At 42.7% G+C, this 18,597-nt stretch overlaps 2 protein-coding genes across 2 annotated transcripts in view; one reads left to right on the top strand and one right to left on the bottom strand.

The window, feature by feature from the left end:
• limk2 (LIM domain kinase 2) overlaps positions 1-10,326 on the top strand; it is a 16,993-nt gene extending 6,667 nt beyond the window's left edge. Inside the window, exons 3-16 of the mRNA XM_031856459.1 lie at positions 387-522; positions 3,290-3,399; positions 3,831-4,016; positions 4,240-4,345; positions 5,070-5,284; positions 5,393-5,576; positions 5,689-5,775; positions 5,977-6,108; positions 6,612-6,668; positions 6,829-6,894; positions 8,030-8,204; positions 8,287-8,342; positions 8,662-8,819; positions 9,240-10,326. Of these exons, the coding sequence (XP_031712319.1) occupies positions 387-522; positions 3,290-3,399; positions 3,831-4,016; positions 4,240-4,345; positions 5,070-5,284; positions 5,393-5,576; positions 5,689-5,775; positions 5,977-6,108; positions 6,612-6,668; positions 6,829-6,894; positions 8,030-8,204; positions 8,287-8,342; positions 8,662-8,819; positions 9,240-9,453 (1,882 nt within the window). The 3' untranslated portion in view covers positions 9,454-10,326. The remainder of the gene's footprint in view (positions 1-386; positions 523-3,289; positions 3,400-3,830; positions 4,017-4,239; positions 4,346-5,069; positions 5,285-5,392; positions 5,577-5,688; positions 5,776-5,976; positions 6,109-6,611; positions 6,669-6,828; positions 6,895-8,029; positions 8,205-8,286; positions 8,343-8,661; positions 8,820-9,239) is intronic.
• Positions 10,327-11,233: 907 nt separating this feature from the next.
• pik3ip1 (phosphoinositide-3-kinase interacting protein 1) lies at positions 11,234-17,965 on the bottom strand. The gene is made up of 6 exons (XM_031856503.1): positions 17,004-17,965; positions 16,710-16,838; positions 16,172-16,288; positions 14,473-14,667; positions 14,263-14,341; positions 11,234-12,863 (listed from the first exon to the last, which is right to left on the bottom strand). The coding sequence occupies exons 1-6, from the start codon at positions 17,104-17,106 to the stop codon at positions 12,647-12,649; spliced, it is 840 nt and encodes a 279-aa protein (XP_031712363.1). The 5' UTR covers positions 17,107-17,965; the 3' UTR covers positions 11,234-12,646.
• Positions 17,966-18,597: the final 632 nt, after the last annotated feature.

Below are 18,597 nucleotides of genomic sequence, written 5' to 3'. Positions count from 1 at the left end.
ACAGGGATTTATCATTGAAGTCAAGTAGAACGCTAAGTAGTTCCGTGGTTACAGCCTCTCAAATGTGATTTATTTCGTTGAAGATAAAATAAGCTATAGATTAGTTGATGACGTGAACCTGAATGAGACAAAGTGGAGCCACAGAGTGCTTGTTGTTGTATGAGAGCTGTGGAATCGATGCATCGACGTCTCCTCTTTTGAAATGATCAACAGGTCTTTGAAATAATACTCCAGGCTTCTGAGTCTCGGCCATACGTCCCCTTGAAGATTGATTTCTTTACAGCCGGGGAGAAGCCCCTCGTCTCTTCATTCTCCTCCGTTGATCTACTTTGTTCTGTGCAGACGTGACCGGGGCTGTTTTTCTTCTTCCTTTTTTTACCTCTCAGGTGTTCTGTGTGCTGTGACCACCTGACTAACTGGTACTATGAGAAGGAAGGCAAGCTGTACTGTCGCAAGCACTACTGGGAGAAGTTTGGAGAGCTCTGTCATGGCTGCTCCCTGCTCATGACTGGACCCACCATGGTAAGTCTGCTGGACCTAATGCCGAACCAAAACCTGACCAACAGTTGAGATGAAAAGGGGGACTCCACTGATATTACACGTCGACATGCTACCCAGCCTGTGACAACACTTCTACAATATCTTTTGTTACGTTTTGGGCTCTGTATTCGTAACAGAAAGATACAAAGTGAGGGTGTGGCATATGAAAGACGTGGGCGTTTACCAGGCCACGAGGACTAAACTAAAAGGTGCTATGAAGCGTAGGAAGGGAAGTGGAGGATCAGGGTATTTGACACCGTACCCGTATAAGGGTCTAAAAGTTTGTGTTTCTTAAATATCTTCGATTATAACCATTGGTTTCTCACTAGTCTCCCAACTTAATGGAAGAGCTAATGCTGTATTACTGAAATACTCTTTTAATGCTCATGCTAACTTTCTCCAACACCACCCTCACGGCACACTTTAAGTTGGTTAAAGAGCTAAAAATACCAGAGGTTTTTATGCACTTTCATTTCCACGTTGTTATTCTGGTGTGTAATGAGCTTCACAACCGTCCAGGCTGTTGCTGGTTTGTGATTGCGTGACGCTTCAGTCTAATAAACTCTGGGTCAAAACTATTAGCCGGCTGCTACGTGTGATTGGCAGGCTTTCAAAGTCTGCCTGGCCATGATCGTATAACGACAATTGCCAACCATTTCCTCCTCTATTACTAATACCAGAACGCCAGCAGAGCGTGTCAATGCTCTCTGCGTTCCACTTTCTCCCTACTGCTTCAGATTAATGCTAACACGCATTAAAAAGCAAGGGGGGGGTTGTGGCGGTAATTACATTTACAGATGAGTGATTTCTTTACGTTGGCAGCCGCTGCTGAACGGAGCAGATTGGGCTCCAGACCACACTGGTTCTTCCTCTGGACAGAAGTTCTCCACAGTTCACTTCCCAGGCTACACAGAGGATCGAGTGGGAAGACACGAGAGCACGAGGGGGTTCATGTTCTGTCGATTTTACCCACAGTCCACCACTCGCATCATTATCTTTACTAATGAGTTTTCATAGAGCGAGTATCTGCTGTTGAAACAAGACGATGTAACTTTTAAGAAGACTTATTTTTGTTGCATTTTTGCCAGTGTAGAGACGGAGAGTATGAAATGCTACAAAGTCAGATGTAGAGGCCAACGCACATTGGAACCATGATGTAATAATCATGCACTGAGTCAAGGTAGATTTAATGTTACCAATACAGAGAAACTGCTGTATGTTGAATTTAATCCAAATGTCAACCAGCTGTGACTAAATATCGCCAGATTGAAACATGAACTTCAGGCGGCAGCAGCAGCAGCAGCTCTCTCTGGTCACAACCAGGGTCACTTGTCTAACACGGAGCTAGACTGAAGTTTTTCCTTTTTGCCACCAAGCAACACACACAATGAACTCGTCTATTTAGTATTGGCCTCCTGCTTCATCAGCCAGTGAAGCCAAGTGTTTTTGGCAGAGCTGATTGCGCACAAGCCAGAAAGAGAATCATTGTGGGCCGTCAGCAGAGCTGCTGCTGCTTGTTCCGCATTCAAGTCCAGAACACTGTTGTTTTTGTCCCGGTTTTAATTATTGGACGGTTTATTGATCAATGGTTTTATTTTAAGGCATTGTTTCTGATGAGCATTTAATCTGCTGTCACGTTTCTACCTCTCCAAAATGAGACCTAGTTGTTCTTCACTTTGATCTCGTCTTGCCGTTGAAGCCCGAGGCAGGTTGTGACTGCGGTGGTTCTGCGCTTGGCTTGAAGGCAGGGAGTTCCAGACAGACTCCTGAGATGTCACAATGATTTGGCTGACATCTCTCTAATCTCTCTGTAGCAACTGCCTTTCCCAGCACTGACTCACTGACTCAGAGCTGTGGCTAATGTGGGAAGAAATATTGGTTTCAACTATTTTTAAGTGGGCTTAAGTTGCAGAGAACTAAACAGCGATTCTCTAGATGTGTCCTTAATCCATACTACACACTAATTCTAAGCAGGTTTTGAGTGTGTTGTGTATTCACACCGGAATAGGGACAAAATGAAGTGTACTCGATTTTTACCAGCCGTGACACTGTATTGTTTTTTTGACTTGTCAGTCTGTGTGTGTGTGTGTGTGTCATCACGGCAAGATGTGGTCCTGGAGACACCGACTTCAGTGGGAACGACTATAACAGAAGCACTTTTGATTACTGTGCCAGCTGGTAATGATTTTGTGACCTTGATAGCGCCGCACGATACAGTCATGAAACTTTTAAGATTTCAATGAAAGATGAAAATTAAGGTTGAGCTGAAACATGGCCGTGGCTCCGGAAGTATATGTGATCTCATTGCAAGATGCTTTCTAGTCATGTGTGAAGTTTGATTAACATCCAATAGTGCATGTATGGTATCATTTCCTGTTAGTAAGAAATGGTTGAAAGTATGTTAATGTCTTTATATAAAGATATATCTTCCTGTAATGATGTCGTTCCAGTCAAACCTAAAGTTTTTCCTTCCTCCCTCTCTCTCTCCACACATTATCCACTGAGCCACATTTGAACATGTAGGCCTCAAACTTTGATCTCATAATTGAAGCAAAGCAGGTGTTAACGACTGCGTCACCGCTCACAGCGGGAGGAAGGCGCAGAGCAACACTCGGCACGACACACTCATCACTGACGAGCGGAGCAAAGCAGGACGGGACTGCAGCCTCTCTGTCGGCATATTACTTCTCTCCGCTTCGAGTCACGCAGGCCTTTCTGAAGATCGACCCTTGTTGTTTTGTGGTTCCAGGTGGCCGGAGAACACAAGTATCACCCGGAGTGCTTTTTGTGTCTGAGCTGCAAGGTGGTGATTGAGGACAGGGACACCTACGCCTTAGTTGAGCGGTCCAAACTTTACTGGTAAGACACCTACACAATCCTCTCCAAAGCTGTTTGCAATGTAGACACAAGCAGCTGGCAGTTTCTGCTGTGGGTTAACATCCTTTTAAATATCTCTCTAAATATGCACGACAAGAAGTAAAAGTCAGTGTTACTGAATGACACAAAATACTCACAAAAGACTAAGTAGTCTGTGCCTGTTTTAGGAACCATATTGTTGAATGGAGGCATGAATGGCATTTAATTGTTATGCATAGTGACCTCTTCACTGTTCTTACTCTGATATGAAGGGTGTATTGTTTTAGTTAACATGTGAGTTTATGATTCAAAGATGGACTTATAACCTGAAGTTATTATTCATTATTATTATCATATCATAGAAAAGTAACTTAACAACAAGCTCATGTCCACACATGCAGTGGTTCACCCCTTTTGTTCCCTGTTATGTGCAGTGGAAAGTGCTACAAGCAGGTGGTTCTTACACCCATGTTAGAGAAGTGCTCCCACGAGTCCGTGCTGGACTCCCTGCCACACACCGTGACCCTCATCTCCATGCCGTCTTCAGCCAACGGCAAGAGGGGCTTCTCCGTCACAGTGTTGAGGGACGTCAACGGCTCAGCGAGTGTTCAAGTCAAAGAGTAAGTGGGACCCAATGGAGGCTGGTCTCCCTACCTGTCTTGTTGTTATGCGGGGGCAGCATGAGCAATGTGAAACTGATTATGGGTTTGCTAAATAGCAGGGCAGGGCAGTGGTGTGTGTGTGTGTGTGTGTGTGTAAATCTGTCACCCAGGTTTAACCATTTCTACCTTCCTCCTATAGTGCTAATACTCATATACAGATGTCGGTACTGTGTTGTTCCAGAGTCAGAGGGATGCTCATTAGTCCAGAGGTCCGAAATGCCATCCATGTTGGGGACAGGATCCTGGAGATTAATGGCCTTCCTGTGGGGACATTGATGCAGGAGGAGGTGGGTTTATTCCTCACACACATCTCTGGTGCTCGTGAAGTTGGATGCGATCTGAGTTTTGTCAAAGGAAGCCAATTAGTGTCGCTATTAAGGGCAAGTCCATTCCTTGAGTGCAATTTGCAAAGCTATGTTCTTGTTCAACAACACAGGCTAATGTATTCTTTGGCATTCCTCACATTCCTCCGTCCTTTATACATTCTTCAGCTGGGAGAGGACGGTATGTGGTATGACTGCACTTAGCATCTCAAAGGTGGGAATGAAGTCGTGCTTTTTAATTAGTTTTGACTCTTAATCTGATTCACGGTCAAGTCCTACGAACCAATCCAACTCCTCTGCTCTCTGCCTTGTAGATGTAGGCAGTTTATTAGGTACACTTAGCGAAAACTATTGCAGTTTAATTCAACAGTCTTGCAATAAATGATGCCTTAATGAAGGTTATAATGTTCAGTGTTTACATGAGTAAATCAGAACAAACATAGTTTTTATAATTAAATATCCATAATTAAAATTGATGTGAGGAACTTTTACCTGGTTATGAAACCGTCTCTATTTAATACTGTTGCCTAAACGAGACCATACGAGACATAAAAGTTCCTCATAGTAGCTCTAAGTTGAAATTTAGTTTTAATTATGTCGAGAAATCATAGGAATCTCGGGAAGAGTGTGCTATATATTCCCATCAACGAATCACTTTAAACTCCTTCAACCCTAACTCTCGTTTCAGGTGGATGATCTTATTCACCGCACCAGTCACACGCTGCAGCTACTGATGGAGTACGACCCAGTCAGGCAGCGTTTAGACCGGCTCAGACTCGGGTCGCCGAGAACCCATCTGGGAGTCTCAGCCACGCCCCGCATGCGTCTGTCCTCGCCCGCTAAAACGGTCCTGGAGAGAACCGATGTGGTTGACGACAGCACACTGAAAAGAAGGTCTTTGAGGTATGTTAGAGTAGCCAACACCCACACAGCTTACACATCACAGGTCTGTAATGAACAAGAGATAAGTACATCATTTTTGTCATTTTTAATCAACCTTATTCTCTCCAGGCGCAGTAACAGCACATGCAAGTCACCAGGGCCAAATTCTCCTAAAGAGATGCCTTTTATTACCCAAAACATCGGGCGCTCTGAATCCTTGAGATCCTCCAGCAGCTCTCATCGCATCTTCCGGCCATGTGACCTCATCCACGGAGAGGTCTTAGGAAAAGGCTTCTTCGGGCAGGCTATAAAGGTCAGCCTCCAACTTCTCATCCGTGTATTTAACTTCATTCTCGACTTTTTTTGTAATGTTCATCATGCAGTGGGCTTCAAGTAATGCAAATGTTGCTTTGTCCCACCAACAGGTGACTCTTAAAGCCACAGGAGAAGTGATGGTGATGAAGGAGCTGATCCGTTGTGATGAAGAGACCCAGAAGGATTTCCTAAAGGAGGTTGGTAATCTGCAGCAGGCCGAACAGAGTCCTATGCCTCTGCACGGAGCTGTAATGCATTACTCACAACTGAAAGCATGTCGCATGTTCCCACAATTACTTCTTTCTACCTCCTTTTTCTATGAGGGTTTTGCCTTATGGGAGAACATGGATCTGATTTCCTTCTTTTTAACTCTACCTCTGTTTCTGCCTAATCTTCAGGTCAAAGTAATGCGGTGCCTCGAACATCCCCACGTGTTGAAGTTCATTGGTGTGCTATACAAGGACAAGCGGCTCAATTTGATAACCGAGTACATTGAGGGAGGCACCCTGAAAGATTTCATCCGAGACACGGTGAGTTGAACTAGTTGATGCACTTAAAACACCCCTCAGTGGCCACAGAAAGAGCTGAGTGCTGCTCGGAGTCGTGTGGGACGACGGGGCTGATCTGAAGGGAACTCTGCACTGATGTGGGGGGTGGGGGGGGGGGGGGGGGGGGGGGCTCTCAGCTCTCTAGTAGTGGGCTGGCTGACAAGTGGCCAAGATGTGGAATGAGAAAAGTTGTATAAAGTGTTTCCAGGTGAAATTTGAAGCGCTTTGCTCCCCTCCTCCCACAGCTTTTTTGAGAGGCAGTTCAGTTCAGTGCACGGCCACATGAGGAGAGGGAGAGTGTTTTAATTATATGTAGTATGTGGAGGAGGGCCAGTTAATCTTGTTTACTGTTAAATGCTGTTCTCCTGTCTCTACCGTGGTGCTAAATCATTTAGTTTTTACCTCTGTTCTGCATTATGGACTCTGAGGGATCTTCTATTCATTTCTCTCTTGTTTTTTTTTTTGTCTTTACTCGGGACTAACAGGATCCGTTTCCATGGGAGCAAAGGGTGAGCTTTGCAAGGAGCATCGCTTCTGGCATGGTGAGCTGGCCTCTTGTGAAGACGTTACTATAAGTGAAATCTTTGGCTGCTATTTTCAGCTGCCTTGTTTGTAAATGTGCTCTGTGGCACAGGGGATGATGTGTGGATAGCGCTGAAAGGTTTTACTACATAAAAGTGAATTTGCCCCTCTTTGTTTCAGGCCTACCTTCACTCCATGAGCATCATACACAGAGACCTCAACTCTCACAACTGCCTGGTTAAACTGGTAGGTGACATGGCGTCGTACCAGCCGTTAGACGTCACAACATCTGAACAAGAGGGTTAAAGGGTGGGAACGATTTGTACAATTCATGAACGGAGTAAAAGTTGGCGTGCAGCCACCTGCGAGTGAAAGAAGTTCACAGCCCTGTGATTTGCTGAACAAGAATAGTTTTAAACCTTTATTTAATTTCACTGTGAACTCAAAACAATATTGCTTTACTTCAGCAGATTCTACGAGAGTCTCAAAGAGCATTTACTATGTTTATGATTCCTTCATTTTAAAAAGCATTTATTCTTCCTCCATGAGTAACTCAAAATGTGACTTATTTTTAACCCGATGTTTTATCATTCAACTCAACATTTGCTTTGTTATATCAGGAAAAGTACACAATATACAAAGTAATGTGACTCTTTACTATAAATCAATTCAATTAAAAAAACTGAATTAGTCCCTCAAGGGGCACTTCAAGGTGAGTGAGCACACAAACTGAAATAAGGACAATTCATTTACACATATTTAATAAACAATATAATAATACACGTATGACACATGTGTTAAGAAGACATACACAGCAGACAAATGAAAAAGTTCAAATACTTTCAATGCAAGAAGGATAAAACATTGTCAATATTCTCTGATCTACTCCAAAGGGGCTTAGCCTCCATGAAGAAAAAGAAAGAGATTATCATTTCTTTTGTTTAGGATGCATTTAAATCCCCAAAAGATCTGTTGCATCAGTCCACAAATTCTTTCATTATTGGCATGTGTGACGTCGTCAGTAAATGTTACAATATCTTTATTCCAATATGAACTACGACACTCCTCTGTAAACAAGATAGTAAACCCTGTGGTGAGCCAGTGGAACAACAAACAAACGATTCATTCTGATGCTCGACAATTCTTAACTATTGTCTGAGTTCTGTTCGTTAGAAAATTGATAATCCATCTGATGAGTTTATAATCTAAATAAAAATAAGATACAAGCTTTTCTACTGGTGAGTGAGGGGACAATGAATTAAAGGCTGACGAGAAGACGAATGTGCTTCTTTCGTTCTGAATGTTCACGTACAGAGTTCAAAAGAAATAGTTACATAAAGAAGCAGTAAAAATGTAACCGTTAAGCGTCATCTTTCAACAGGACAACACTGTGGTTGTCGCTGACTTTGGACTGTCCCGACTCATACTAGAGGACAAAGTTACGCCTCCGCCTGAAAAATCGACCACGAAGAAGAGGGTGTTCAGACGCATCGACCGAAAGAAGCGGTACACTGTCGTGGGAAACCCTTACTGGATGGCTCCAGAGATGCTAAATGGTGAGCCGCTGACCAACTTAAATGAACAGAAGATAATTCATTCTGTGCCTTTACTTTATCCTTTTACTTGATGTGGTTTCAGGTAAACGCTATGACGAGAAGGTGGACATTTTCTCCTTTGGAATTGTACTCTGTGAGGTGAGAAAGTACCCGGATTACCTGCTTTGATTTTCCGATAAAAACATAGCTTGTGATTGCAATGCTAAAATCCTCGGTCTCCTCACATCTGTGTTATTACACCATGACAACATACAGATGTCAAAACGTTGCCAAGCAACGTTCAAGTCTCTACAGATCTAAAAAGCACTTGCATTCTTTAGAAATCCTAGGCCGTCATGTAAAGTAGACACCATTGTAGTTAAAAAGCTGAAACATGTTCTGGCCTGTGCTGATATTTCAGTGTAAAAGTGTGTGTCTACTCATTGACGCTTACCTCCTCCTCTGTCTTATGATCCAGATCATTGGAAAAGTCTACGCAGATCCCGAGTGCCTCCCCAGGACTCTGGACTTTGGCCTGAATGTTGGCAAGTTTGTGGAGAAGTTTCTCCCTGAAGACTGTCCACCAGCTTTCTTCCCACTGACCGTAGCCTGCTGCGACCTCACCCCAGACAACCGGTGAGCACCTGCTGTCAGTGTGTCCCATAAGAGCTTGCACTTTCTCTATTATGATGAGCCGCGGTAGAGCGCTGCTCCTTGATAACCTGAGCAATGCCAAATCAACAGCTTGTGCAGCAAAAATTTCGATTTTAAAATATTTTGGGAATAAAGGTATTTATCACTCACTCAAATGGCCACATGAGAAAATGTGTCTGCCGTCACCTGGGCAGATGTTGTGCAGCCGGTTATTTGATCTCAAGAGTGTGTAGAAGCAGTGGGAGAGAAAAACATTTGCTAACAACAGATGCCATGTCGACATGCCTGCACTGGGGCATGCCTCGGCTGCCAGATTGCTTCCTCATTTTCTCTCTCAAGCTCGTCAGTCCAGCTTTAACCTCAAACCCCTCTGTGTGTGCTCTTTCCTCCTCCTCCCCTCAGCCCACCTTTCCAGAAGCTGGAGGACTGGATTGACGCTCTGTCCCTCAACCAGGAGCTGGGGATCCCCCTGCCAGCCGAACTGGATGAACTTCACCAGAGCGCGAGTCGACTCTACATGGCTAAGGACGGCTCCACGTCCCAGAGCACAGATCAGTCATTAAGCCCAAGAGCAGCCCCTCCAGACTCTTCCAGCATGACAGGCAGTGGCACCTAGGACCTGCGTCTGTCTTCTTTGACCCCTCTCAACTGCTGCACTAATACTGTAGATGAGAAAAAGAGGGAAATTGTGTTAAACTGGATAACCTGTGGTAGCTGGACCAATCTCCTTGTGTGGCGCCTTAACTCTTAAAGTGCCAGTGAACTTGGAAAGACACATTTCAAAAGGACTAGTGTTGGTTACTATTTTGTTCTACCCTGTTAAGCCCCCACTCAAAACACACACACACACACAGGGTTTTACTAATGTTTACGGTGTAAAAAGACGATATGCAACATTCTTTGGTCCTTTCCCCGACAATAGACGAACATCTTAAAAAGACTCGATGAGTCTGATGTGACGGCAGTTTTGTTTTTCGTGCTCTGAAGTTGTGGTGTGCTGTGAGTGGAATGCACAGATCAGTCCTTGTCCACCAGAGGACTCCACTTCTGTACTTTAGAGACTAATGATTTGTATTAATTTCTTAGAACGATGAATTAACTTTTTGCCACACTGACATTTTGTTCAAAGGTTCTATCAAACACCTGATGCCTATTAAATAAAAACGGGGCAGAAGCTCTTATGGAAAGTAGGGCTGCTGTTAATAATTGTCAGACATAATCACTCCACTTATTGACCGTAAGAAGTTGCTTTGTACAGAAGAACTGGATTTTTTTTTTCTTAAGCGATGTATATAAATATGTACATATCATGCCTCTAATTACATGACATTGTCTAATGGGAACTCTAGATGTTTGTAGATGTTTGGACATTTTCTCACTATGGAGGTTTTTGCCTTTTTGCTGTCATCATGCAAGGTACTGACGACCAGCTGTAACCACTATTATTTATATCACTGTAGTGTTTCATAAATAAACTTTCTTAAATCTTTTTCATTGTCATTCTTCAATTTTGCGTGTCAGTAAAAGTGTGAAGTGTACTAATAATCCGCTCTCCTTATATGATTCAGGATTAAAGTTAAATAATTTGTAGAAACAAACGAAGGAACTGGGTTTTATTTACAAAGAATCTGATCACTGCAAAAATGAATGAATTTTTTTTTTCAGGGAAATTAGTGATTAATGACCTCAGTGACTTCTGATTTTGACAAAAGTTAAGTTGTTGTCCTTGTTAGAAATGAAAATAAATAAATGAGATAATGTATTGTTTACAGCATCCCAACAGAACATACCGTATATTAATGATTATATCTTTGACTGCTGGTCAGACAAAAACAGATTCAAGACTTCACTTTGGTGATGTGCATTTTTCACATTTTGTAGAGTAAATGATAAATGGGCTTAATGAAGACTTTAAATTGTTTATTTGAATCGTTACCTGCAACCTTAAAACGATTCTCATTGACTGTTTATTTGCTTCTTTTAGCACCTTTTAAATAGATCTGTGGATTATCAAATAAAGGTGAATATCGTCTATTAATCAGAAATAAATCAAAAATGGGTCACTATCAAAGTGTAAGTCGGCCACTGAATAACAGCCAGAGATCCAAACTTCCTTTTAACAGGTTTTTTTCTGTAGCTGTTTGAGTTTAGATGTTTTTACAAGCATCTTCAAATCTCTTTGTCCTACTTGTACTTCTTACCTTCGATCTTAACCTTCTTTATCAGGTGACTCCGATGACTCTCGTATGTGTTGAAGAATGGCCAACAGAGGGAGCTGCTGCAAGAAAGTTCCTACTGTGAACAAACCTTGCATAACAAGACATTGGTCCAGCCATTGTGCAGCATTATGTTGTTCTCCCTCTTATCATTTTAAATGTATTGATTACATCACATCATAGTGTCAGAGTTTGTTTTATTTCAGTCCCAGCAGTGAAAATCTGCATTCATACAAATACACAAGTACTAAATTCAAATGCTAAATGCAAAACAGTATTTTGAACATGTCGCTTATATGAAGAAAAAAATAATTACAGTCAGCACACAGACGGTTAAAAAGATTACCAGTGATGCCGATCCAGCAATAATCACAAAACAAGATCATGTGAAGTGACAGAGTGATAAACAAACTGGCAATACACTGGGAAGTAACAGTGCGTCATGTGTAACAGAATCTTCTATGTACAATTATTTTTATTTCCAGGCAGGTATTTTACTAAAATGTCTTCTTCGATCAGTAGTTCTACTTTTTAAAGATGCAAAAATATGGCCCCTGAATACAAACATACAGCAGGTAACCATGTGCATGCAGACTTTGGACTATTTCTGTTCCACTCCATCGATCTCTCTCTCCTGAAGCGTCAAGTGCACAACTCAAACGTCTGAATCTAATCCCCCAGGCTTCCTCATCCCTTCAACACACTCGCTGTCCTGCTCTGCAAAGACAAACCTTTACTTCTCTGGTCTGTGTCATCCTGAGGATAATCTACGGCCTCTCATGCTTCCTGAGAGCACTCTGTATATTTCCTGTCACTCCTTAACCTGTGGAAGAAAAGGGCAAGTCCTCCATCATGTCTGCTGATGACCTGACCGCCCGTCATGCTTTGCAAACACATAGGTCTGTCAGTCGAGTACAAAGAGAGAAACAAAAATCCATAAACAACAACAAATAGATTCAGACGTATCATGCTAAGGCAGAGTTGGGGGCCTTCCCTTGTCTTCAGTGGGCCGGTTTTACCTCTTTTTCCCCTCATCTGTGTCACCAGCTTGTCTCCTAGACAAAGCAGTGTTTTCACATACAGGTTTCTTATCTGCGTCTCCCTGGGCACAGCCAACAGGTCAATAGAAACGAAACCTCCATGAAACGTACAAAAAAAAAAAAGGCTATGAACCCCCATTCCAAAAACCATCTCTTTATAAGGAATTGGTTTATTACACACCAATATAAACACTGGCAAGTCCATCAGACGAGATATTCACACTGTTATTTAAGGGGACAGCACATGACCTTATTTTCTTGGCTGTCAAATGTAGCAAAAGTGAATATTAAAGACTTCATGTCATATCTTCATTGACAACAGATCCACCAAAATGGTGTCGAGTTGTTAAGACTCTGTCCACAGCTTGTTTTGTTTGTGCCTCCGATGTATAAAAACCAATGGAAAGGGGGTACAAAAGAGCGAACACTGCTCCCCTACTCCTTTTAGAACAGAGGTTACTCAGGGAGGCAGAAGGGAGGAACGAAGACGTAAAGAAGTGTTTCGGTTCACATAAATGTATCACAGTCCTGCATCTGAGGACCACGCGCATGCTCATGCCCCCGGGGTACCGGCCTGCGGGCCCATGAGAGGGTCCCCGCCCTCCACGCCGTCCTGGACGTGGGTCGTCTCGTGCTCTGCTGTGATCACGATGGTGTTCTCGTCCACCAGCTCACAGGCGGGGTTGGAGAAAGCCGACAGGGGCAGGGTGATCCTCTGCATCTCGCGCTCGTACACTCGCTGCTCATGCTGCTTCTTTAAGGCCAGACCCCTAAACACAAACAGCAGAGAATGCAAATTAAATTAGTGTTAAGTCTTTTTTTTTTTTTTTTTGCTGTTATCATAATAAAAATAGCTACCAAAGTGATACTTTTGGCAGTCGTGTGGCTGATACTTTTGGCCACCCAAGCTACATATTCATGATAAGGAGCTTCAGATAACATGCTGTATGTACTGTAGATATCAGAGCCTGTTATAACAAGTGACAGGTCCCCAGCAAAGGCAAGGGACAGATGGTGAAAGGGAACAGAGTGATTCATCTTCATGTCTGTGCGCTGTGCAGCGAGAACCAGCAGCAAGTTGGCTTAGCTTAGCACAAAGACTGGAAACAGGGGGAAACAGCTAGCCTGGCTCTGTATAAAGGTAACAAAATCGATTTAGTCTGTACAAAAAGCAAAGGGTCGACCACTCGTCGTTCTACAGGGTGTTATGTAGCAGACTGTTTCTTGGTTGGAAACTTCCTGGAGGTGGTTGCCTGGCAAACTAACCAGGCTAGCTGTTTCCCCCCCGTTTCCAGTCTTTGTGCTAAGCTAACGCTGACTGTCAGCTGGCCACAGCCAAATAGTTAATGGGCAGATATGAGAGTGGTTTTAATCTTCTCATCCAATTCTCAGCAATAAAAAGAATACGCGAACTTCCTGAAATGTCAAACTATTCATTGAAATAATAATTACAGGTTGTTCACAAAGACTGATTACTGCACAACAATCTGGTATAAACCCTCTGACATAACATGCTGCGCCTCCTTTATATAATAATCACCTCCTGAAATAGAAAACAAAGACTGCTAATCAGATTTGACAGCCAAACACAGACCTGTGAGGGCATCACAACAGTGGGGCCATCATTTTGCACATTACATAACTGCAGTGAATGTGCAGGCTTCTCCATCCAATCCAACCCTGTCTTTATTTCAAGAACATAAAATAAGATGATGCTTAAAATAGACTGCAGGCATTTCACTTCCTGTTTCTCCCCATGTTCCCCCACTGTTGCAGTTGTTTTGTGACAAAGGCATTAAAATCGCTGCCAAGCGGAACAGAGAGCATCCCTGGGGAATGTGAACAACAGCTGATGCCCTAAACACGCATAAACATGCATGCCATCACGTGTTTTAACTAATTATACTGGACTGTCTCCTGCACATCCTAAAGCTTTGAACAATACTACATGTGCTGGTGCAAACAGGAAGCCACAAGAAGCTCTGAAGCATCACATGTTGGCTTTGTTACAGCAGACGTGCACAATGTAATAATGACACCCTGGAAACAGATGAAACACTTTTTCAAAGAGAAAGAAATAAGTAAATGCTCAACATTAGGTCCTTTTCATCAACTTCCTGTAAGACTGAGGATGACGATTGATGATCTTGTTGTGATTTTGATACTGACCTCTTATAGAAGTAGCCAAATGTGATGCCTACTCCGAGGAGGATTATGACGGCCATCATGAGGATGCCGAGGACATAGCCTGAAAAACAAACGGACAACATAAAAGGTTAAAGACTGAGCGTACAAACTGAACACGAAGACCTTCAGTTTATGGAGCAATGCCACATGAAGATGAATTTAAACCATGTTTTCGGCGTAACAACAACATACCGAGCGTGCCGAGGTCCTTTTTCTTTTTGGGTCCTGTGCGCACTCGCTGGCTGATTCCCATCACTGGCTGCACAGCAGCTACTTCTCCCTGAGAGGCCCCTGTCTTGGCCGGTTGAAAGCTCTCAGTGGACGGAATGGTTCCTGTTGGCTTGAGGGATTCTGCCTCTGCTGCTGGTACAATAGTGGCTTGTTGTTCTAAAGACACAAATGACCAATGCCAGTGTAAAACAACATTTAAATGAGTTATAATTGGAGATCCTCTGAGTTGTGCTACTGTTGATGTACTGCCAATGGAAGCCATATCATATCTGAACTGTTACCACTCAAAGTTGGGGCGAAATGAAGAATGTACATACATTAGATATAATTTATGCCGTGGTATCTCTCAATTTACTACCTTACGGTGTATTAGACCATTGTGGGATAGACATCAATGAGCAGGACTGCTCTATGACTGCTTCATTTTGGGATTTTTATGAGATTTTTGCATTAATGTGATAAAAGCACATTAATTTCAAAGGTCTTGTATGTGAGTTTATTTTGTCCATAACACAGTTTATCAGTTCATTTTCCAGAAAATGGCCTTTATCTTATTCTAAAATATAATAATATTACTTGTCTAGTGTGTGGACGCTTGTTATAGTAATGTACTTTCTGGTGCATCATCTGGACCTTGTGGTTTTCTATTTACTGCTGGTCTAACAATGTTACTACTGACGCAGAAAACCTCCTGACCAGCACGACGAAATCTGTGACAATGCTCTCAAGAAGTTGGATTGAAAATCAGTTTATAGTTGCATGCATGCATGCATGCATGCGCACATGCTTTTTTTAAATATGTGCCAGACAGAAACAGACTCTGCATGCTCGACTCCATCTCAGGGACAGGAAGGTTCAGCTTGCAGCTGTCAACATCTGCTCTTTAACTTCCATTTCCTCCACACAAGTTGCTGTTTACGAACTCTGGAGTTAAAGGGCATGACGTGGTGAATTGAAGCAGCCAATTAGCTGCCGTCTCCAAGTGAAGAATTTTTCTCTCTGCCAATGAGCTACGGTTTGGGGCGTGGTCAACGGCTTTCTTCAAACTGAACTTTATGACATAACTGCAGGGCTTTGTTATTGTGTGACTTGATTTGGCTTCGGAGACAAGAAGGAAACAAGGCGTAGTGCAAAGTAGACGAAACGTATCTCACTGCGTTAATCTTGACCAACTGACCTTCTGCAGACTAATAAACTTAAATGGGAAATCACTTGCACATGGTTTATTTGTGGTAAAAATACAGAGACAGGACGCTTTTAAAAAACTTTTTGTGTTGACCCATACAAGTTAATAATTTGACTGCATCCTCTTCTTTGTGTGTTGATTAATTAGTACATTTGCATAACTACAAAACATGTCACCTCATTATTTCTCCCTAGCATAACCCACTTCTTAAAATCACGAGAGCTTTAGAGAAAAGAGAAAGTAATTGCCGACAGCATCAAGAGAGCACAGTCTGAAAAAATCTCACAGAGCATTCTCATTTAGTGTGCTGGTTTTAGGATTGTTTTGTCATTCATTTGGAATATGCATATTTGTCTTTGCCAGGTCCGGCTTTGGGAGCTATTTTTCTAGCTGTTTCTACAAATTTCCTTTGTGCAAATGCCAACTATAGTATCCGAATTGGATTGACTGTTGTTGTGTCCGGTGTTTACCTACCTTTGCATGTGTCAACTGCACAGAATTGTCTCTGGACTGCCCCATCTGGACCGGCAATGTAGCACCAAGGCCTCTCAGAGGAGTCTGGGTTTCGGCAGTAATGGTGATCTCCCACACCTACAGGAGGAACGGTAGAAACAACACACGCCTGTTACTGATGCCTCCTGGAAACATAAGCCTGTCTCTGTCTGTCCCGCCTAGTGGGTAAACCACTGGATGCATTAATCATTAACCCTACCCCATCACACAATGAACAGGCTGCCATGAGCACAAAGAAAGGAAATGGCAGACGTATAATAGAAGCCATTTAACAAATAAATCAGTGGATGTGAATATTAATCCTCTGCATGTGTGTAAAGACTTGCAATCCTGAGGCAACCTGTATTATTACACTGCATCAACAAAGACGTAAGAGCTGTTTGTTATCCTGTCAGGAAACTGTTGTACCCGTCTTCAGCATGAAAACAGGAGAGGAATGACTTAAGTTGATGGGTCATTTCCTGATCTCTGCATTAAAAGACACATTAAAGTTGTTTACCTGTCTGTGAATCAGGATGGAGTTTATCATCGTAGTCTCTACTGGTGTTGGTCCAGTTGAGACAGGCCAGACCCGAGGAGGAGCTCTGTAGTTCCCCTCTGTACTCCACACCATTCGATCTCATGCAGTCTGAGAATAAAAACAAAATAACACGTGAGCACACCGCAATAGAACAGAATGATTCATTGTATTTTGGATGTGATTTAAAGTGAATCAAACTTCACTGTACATTTTGTTCCCCCCACAAATGAAATAAAATACCCCCCCAAAAAATTCCTCAATGTTTAATTTTACCGTTTTCATTTGCTGCACTGCTCTCCAGCATGGCCACGCTCAGGAACACGAGCAAAGAGAAAAACATCTTGAAGAGCTGACGGGCTGAAGTAACCGACAACATGGTGCGCTACTTTGCTTTACTCTAAAAAATACAAAAAAAAAGATATCAAACACATAAACAAATTGTTTAAAATGGACGACGAGCCTGTGCTAGATCTGCATCAGACACACTGCTCCTCTCGCTGGAGTCCCAGCCCTTGTTTTTGTCAGAGGAACCGAGCTTTCTTGGTAAACAGCCTTTCTGCGGGAGGAGGAGCTGCTCTTTGCAGCACAAACCTCAAGGTCCTAAAGCCTCACCGGGTTCTCTCTCTCACCCAAACACACACACACACACACACACACACACATCAGCTGCAAAGTAGTCAGGAAACGTATCATGACATGCAGCCTTGTGAGGATAAACACGTCTTCAAAACAGTCAGCAGAGGAATTCAACTAAGTTCTTTCACATTTTTGTTCAACCTGCATTTTTTTTTTTTTTTTGTTACTTCTATGATCCACACTCAAACTTTTTCCTTCTCCCTGTCCAACAATCATTTCCATGTTCATCACATGTTCTGCGCTTGTCTATAAATAGCTGCTTTCCCTTTCCATTTGAAAATAACCTACGGTCGTTACTTCCCATGTATAATCTATCTGGCTCTCAGTGCTTGGTGCATCTGTCCAAACCCAATCTTCCTGTTTCCCAGGCTTCCTCTCCGCCACATGAGGCCTGTTGTTTCCGCTGGCCTTGGTCCGAAGAAGAAGACCCTACAGAGGCCGATAAAGGACAGCTACAAATAGTATTTGCCTGCATCTGCCGGTGAGCTGCTCACGTGCAGAGTTGGCTGACTGGTAAAGAGGGCAGCCAACCCCTGAGTCAGTCACTCTTCACGAAGCCACTTTTCAAATGGATGCTGGCCCGGTTTTCAGGCAATTACTAGAGCAAACACAAAGCATCTGTCCCGCACTCACAATCACACTCTGCTCGTTCAGGGTTACAGGGGACACGAGGGACCCAGGAGCCTCTCCCATCATGCACTGGGTGAAATCACAAGTCACGAGAGACCATTAAAGGGGAACACATTTGGTACTGAGCCAACTGTGGAAGCTCATTTCCACCACTGAAAGAAAGAACTCGGTTAGTTAGTTACAAATAAAAAATATAAAATGTATGCAATAGTAGATTAAGAGATTCATATTTTTTTTTAAATAAAAAGTTTATGTAGTAATGAAGTTGATTTACACAAAAAAGCTTATTATGGATCATTTTAAATCCGTTGTTTTTTGTCTCCAGGAATAGACTTCCTTACCTGAACTGAGGTGATTTAGTGAAGTTGGTATAGAAGCTGTCATAATATTAATGTACTAACTCTTAATTTTGACTCAACAGTAGTAAATCTGACTCCTTAGTTTAAGATGTTGTCCATGAGCGTCTTGATTTATTGTCGCTGAGGACCAGAGTCGGGCAATATTTCAACAATTTAATTTGAGACTTTTTGTCTGGAGTGGAAGCAACTGCCTAAATCAGGGACATAGCTGAAGTTTCTTCTTATATATTAATGAATACTGA

This window comes from Anarrhichthys ocellatus, unplaced genomic scaffold (genome assembly GCF_004355925.1).
Source record: "Anarrhichthys ocellatus isolate YVR2014 unplaced genomic scaffold, GSC_Weel_1.0 scaffold17, whole genome shotgun sequence".
NCBI classification, from domain to species: domain Eukaryota; kingdom Metazoa; phylum Chordata; class Actinopteri; order Perciformes; family Anarhichadidae; genus Anarrhichthys; species Anarrhichthys ocellatus.
The sequence above is the reverse complement of the archived record's forward strand: the minus strand, read 5'-3'. Positions and strand labels throughout refer to the sequence as shown.

Coding starts and splice junctions, on each gene's coding strand:
- pik3ip1 (XM_031856503.1), bottom strand. CDS start 17,106: ATGTTGTCGGTTACTTCAGCCCGTCAGCTCTTCAAGATGTTTTTCTCT. Junction 16,839..17,003: donor CAGTGCAGCAAATGAAAACG/GTAAAATTAAAC, acceptor TTTTATTCTCAG/ACTGCATGAGATCGAATGGT. Junction 16,289..16,709: donor CCATCCTGATTCACAGACAG/GTAAACAACTTT, acceptor TTCCTCCTGTAG/GTGTGGGAGATCACCATTAC.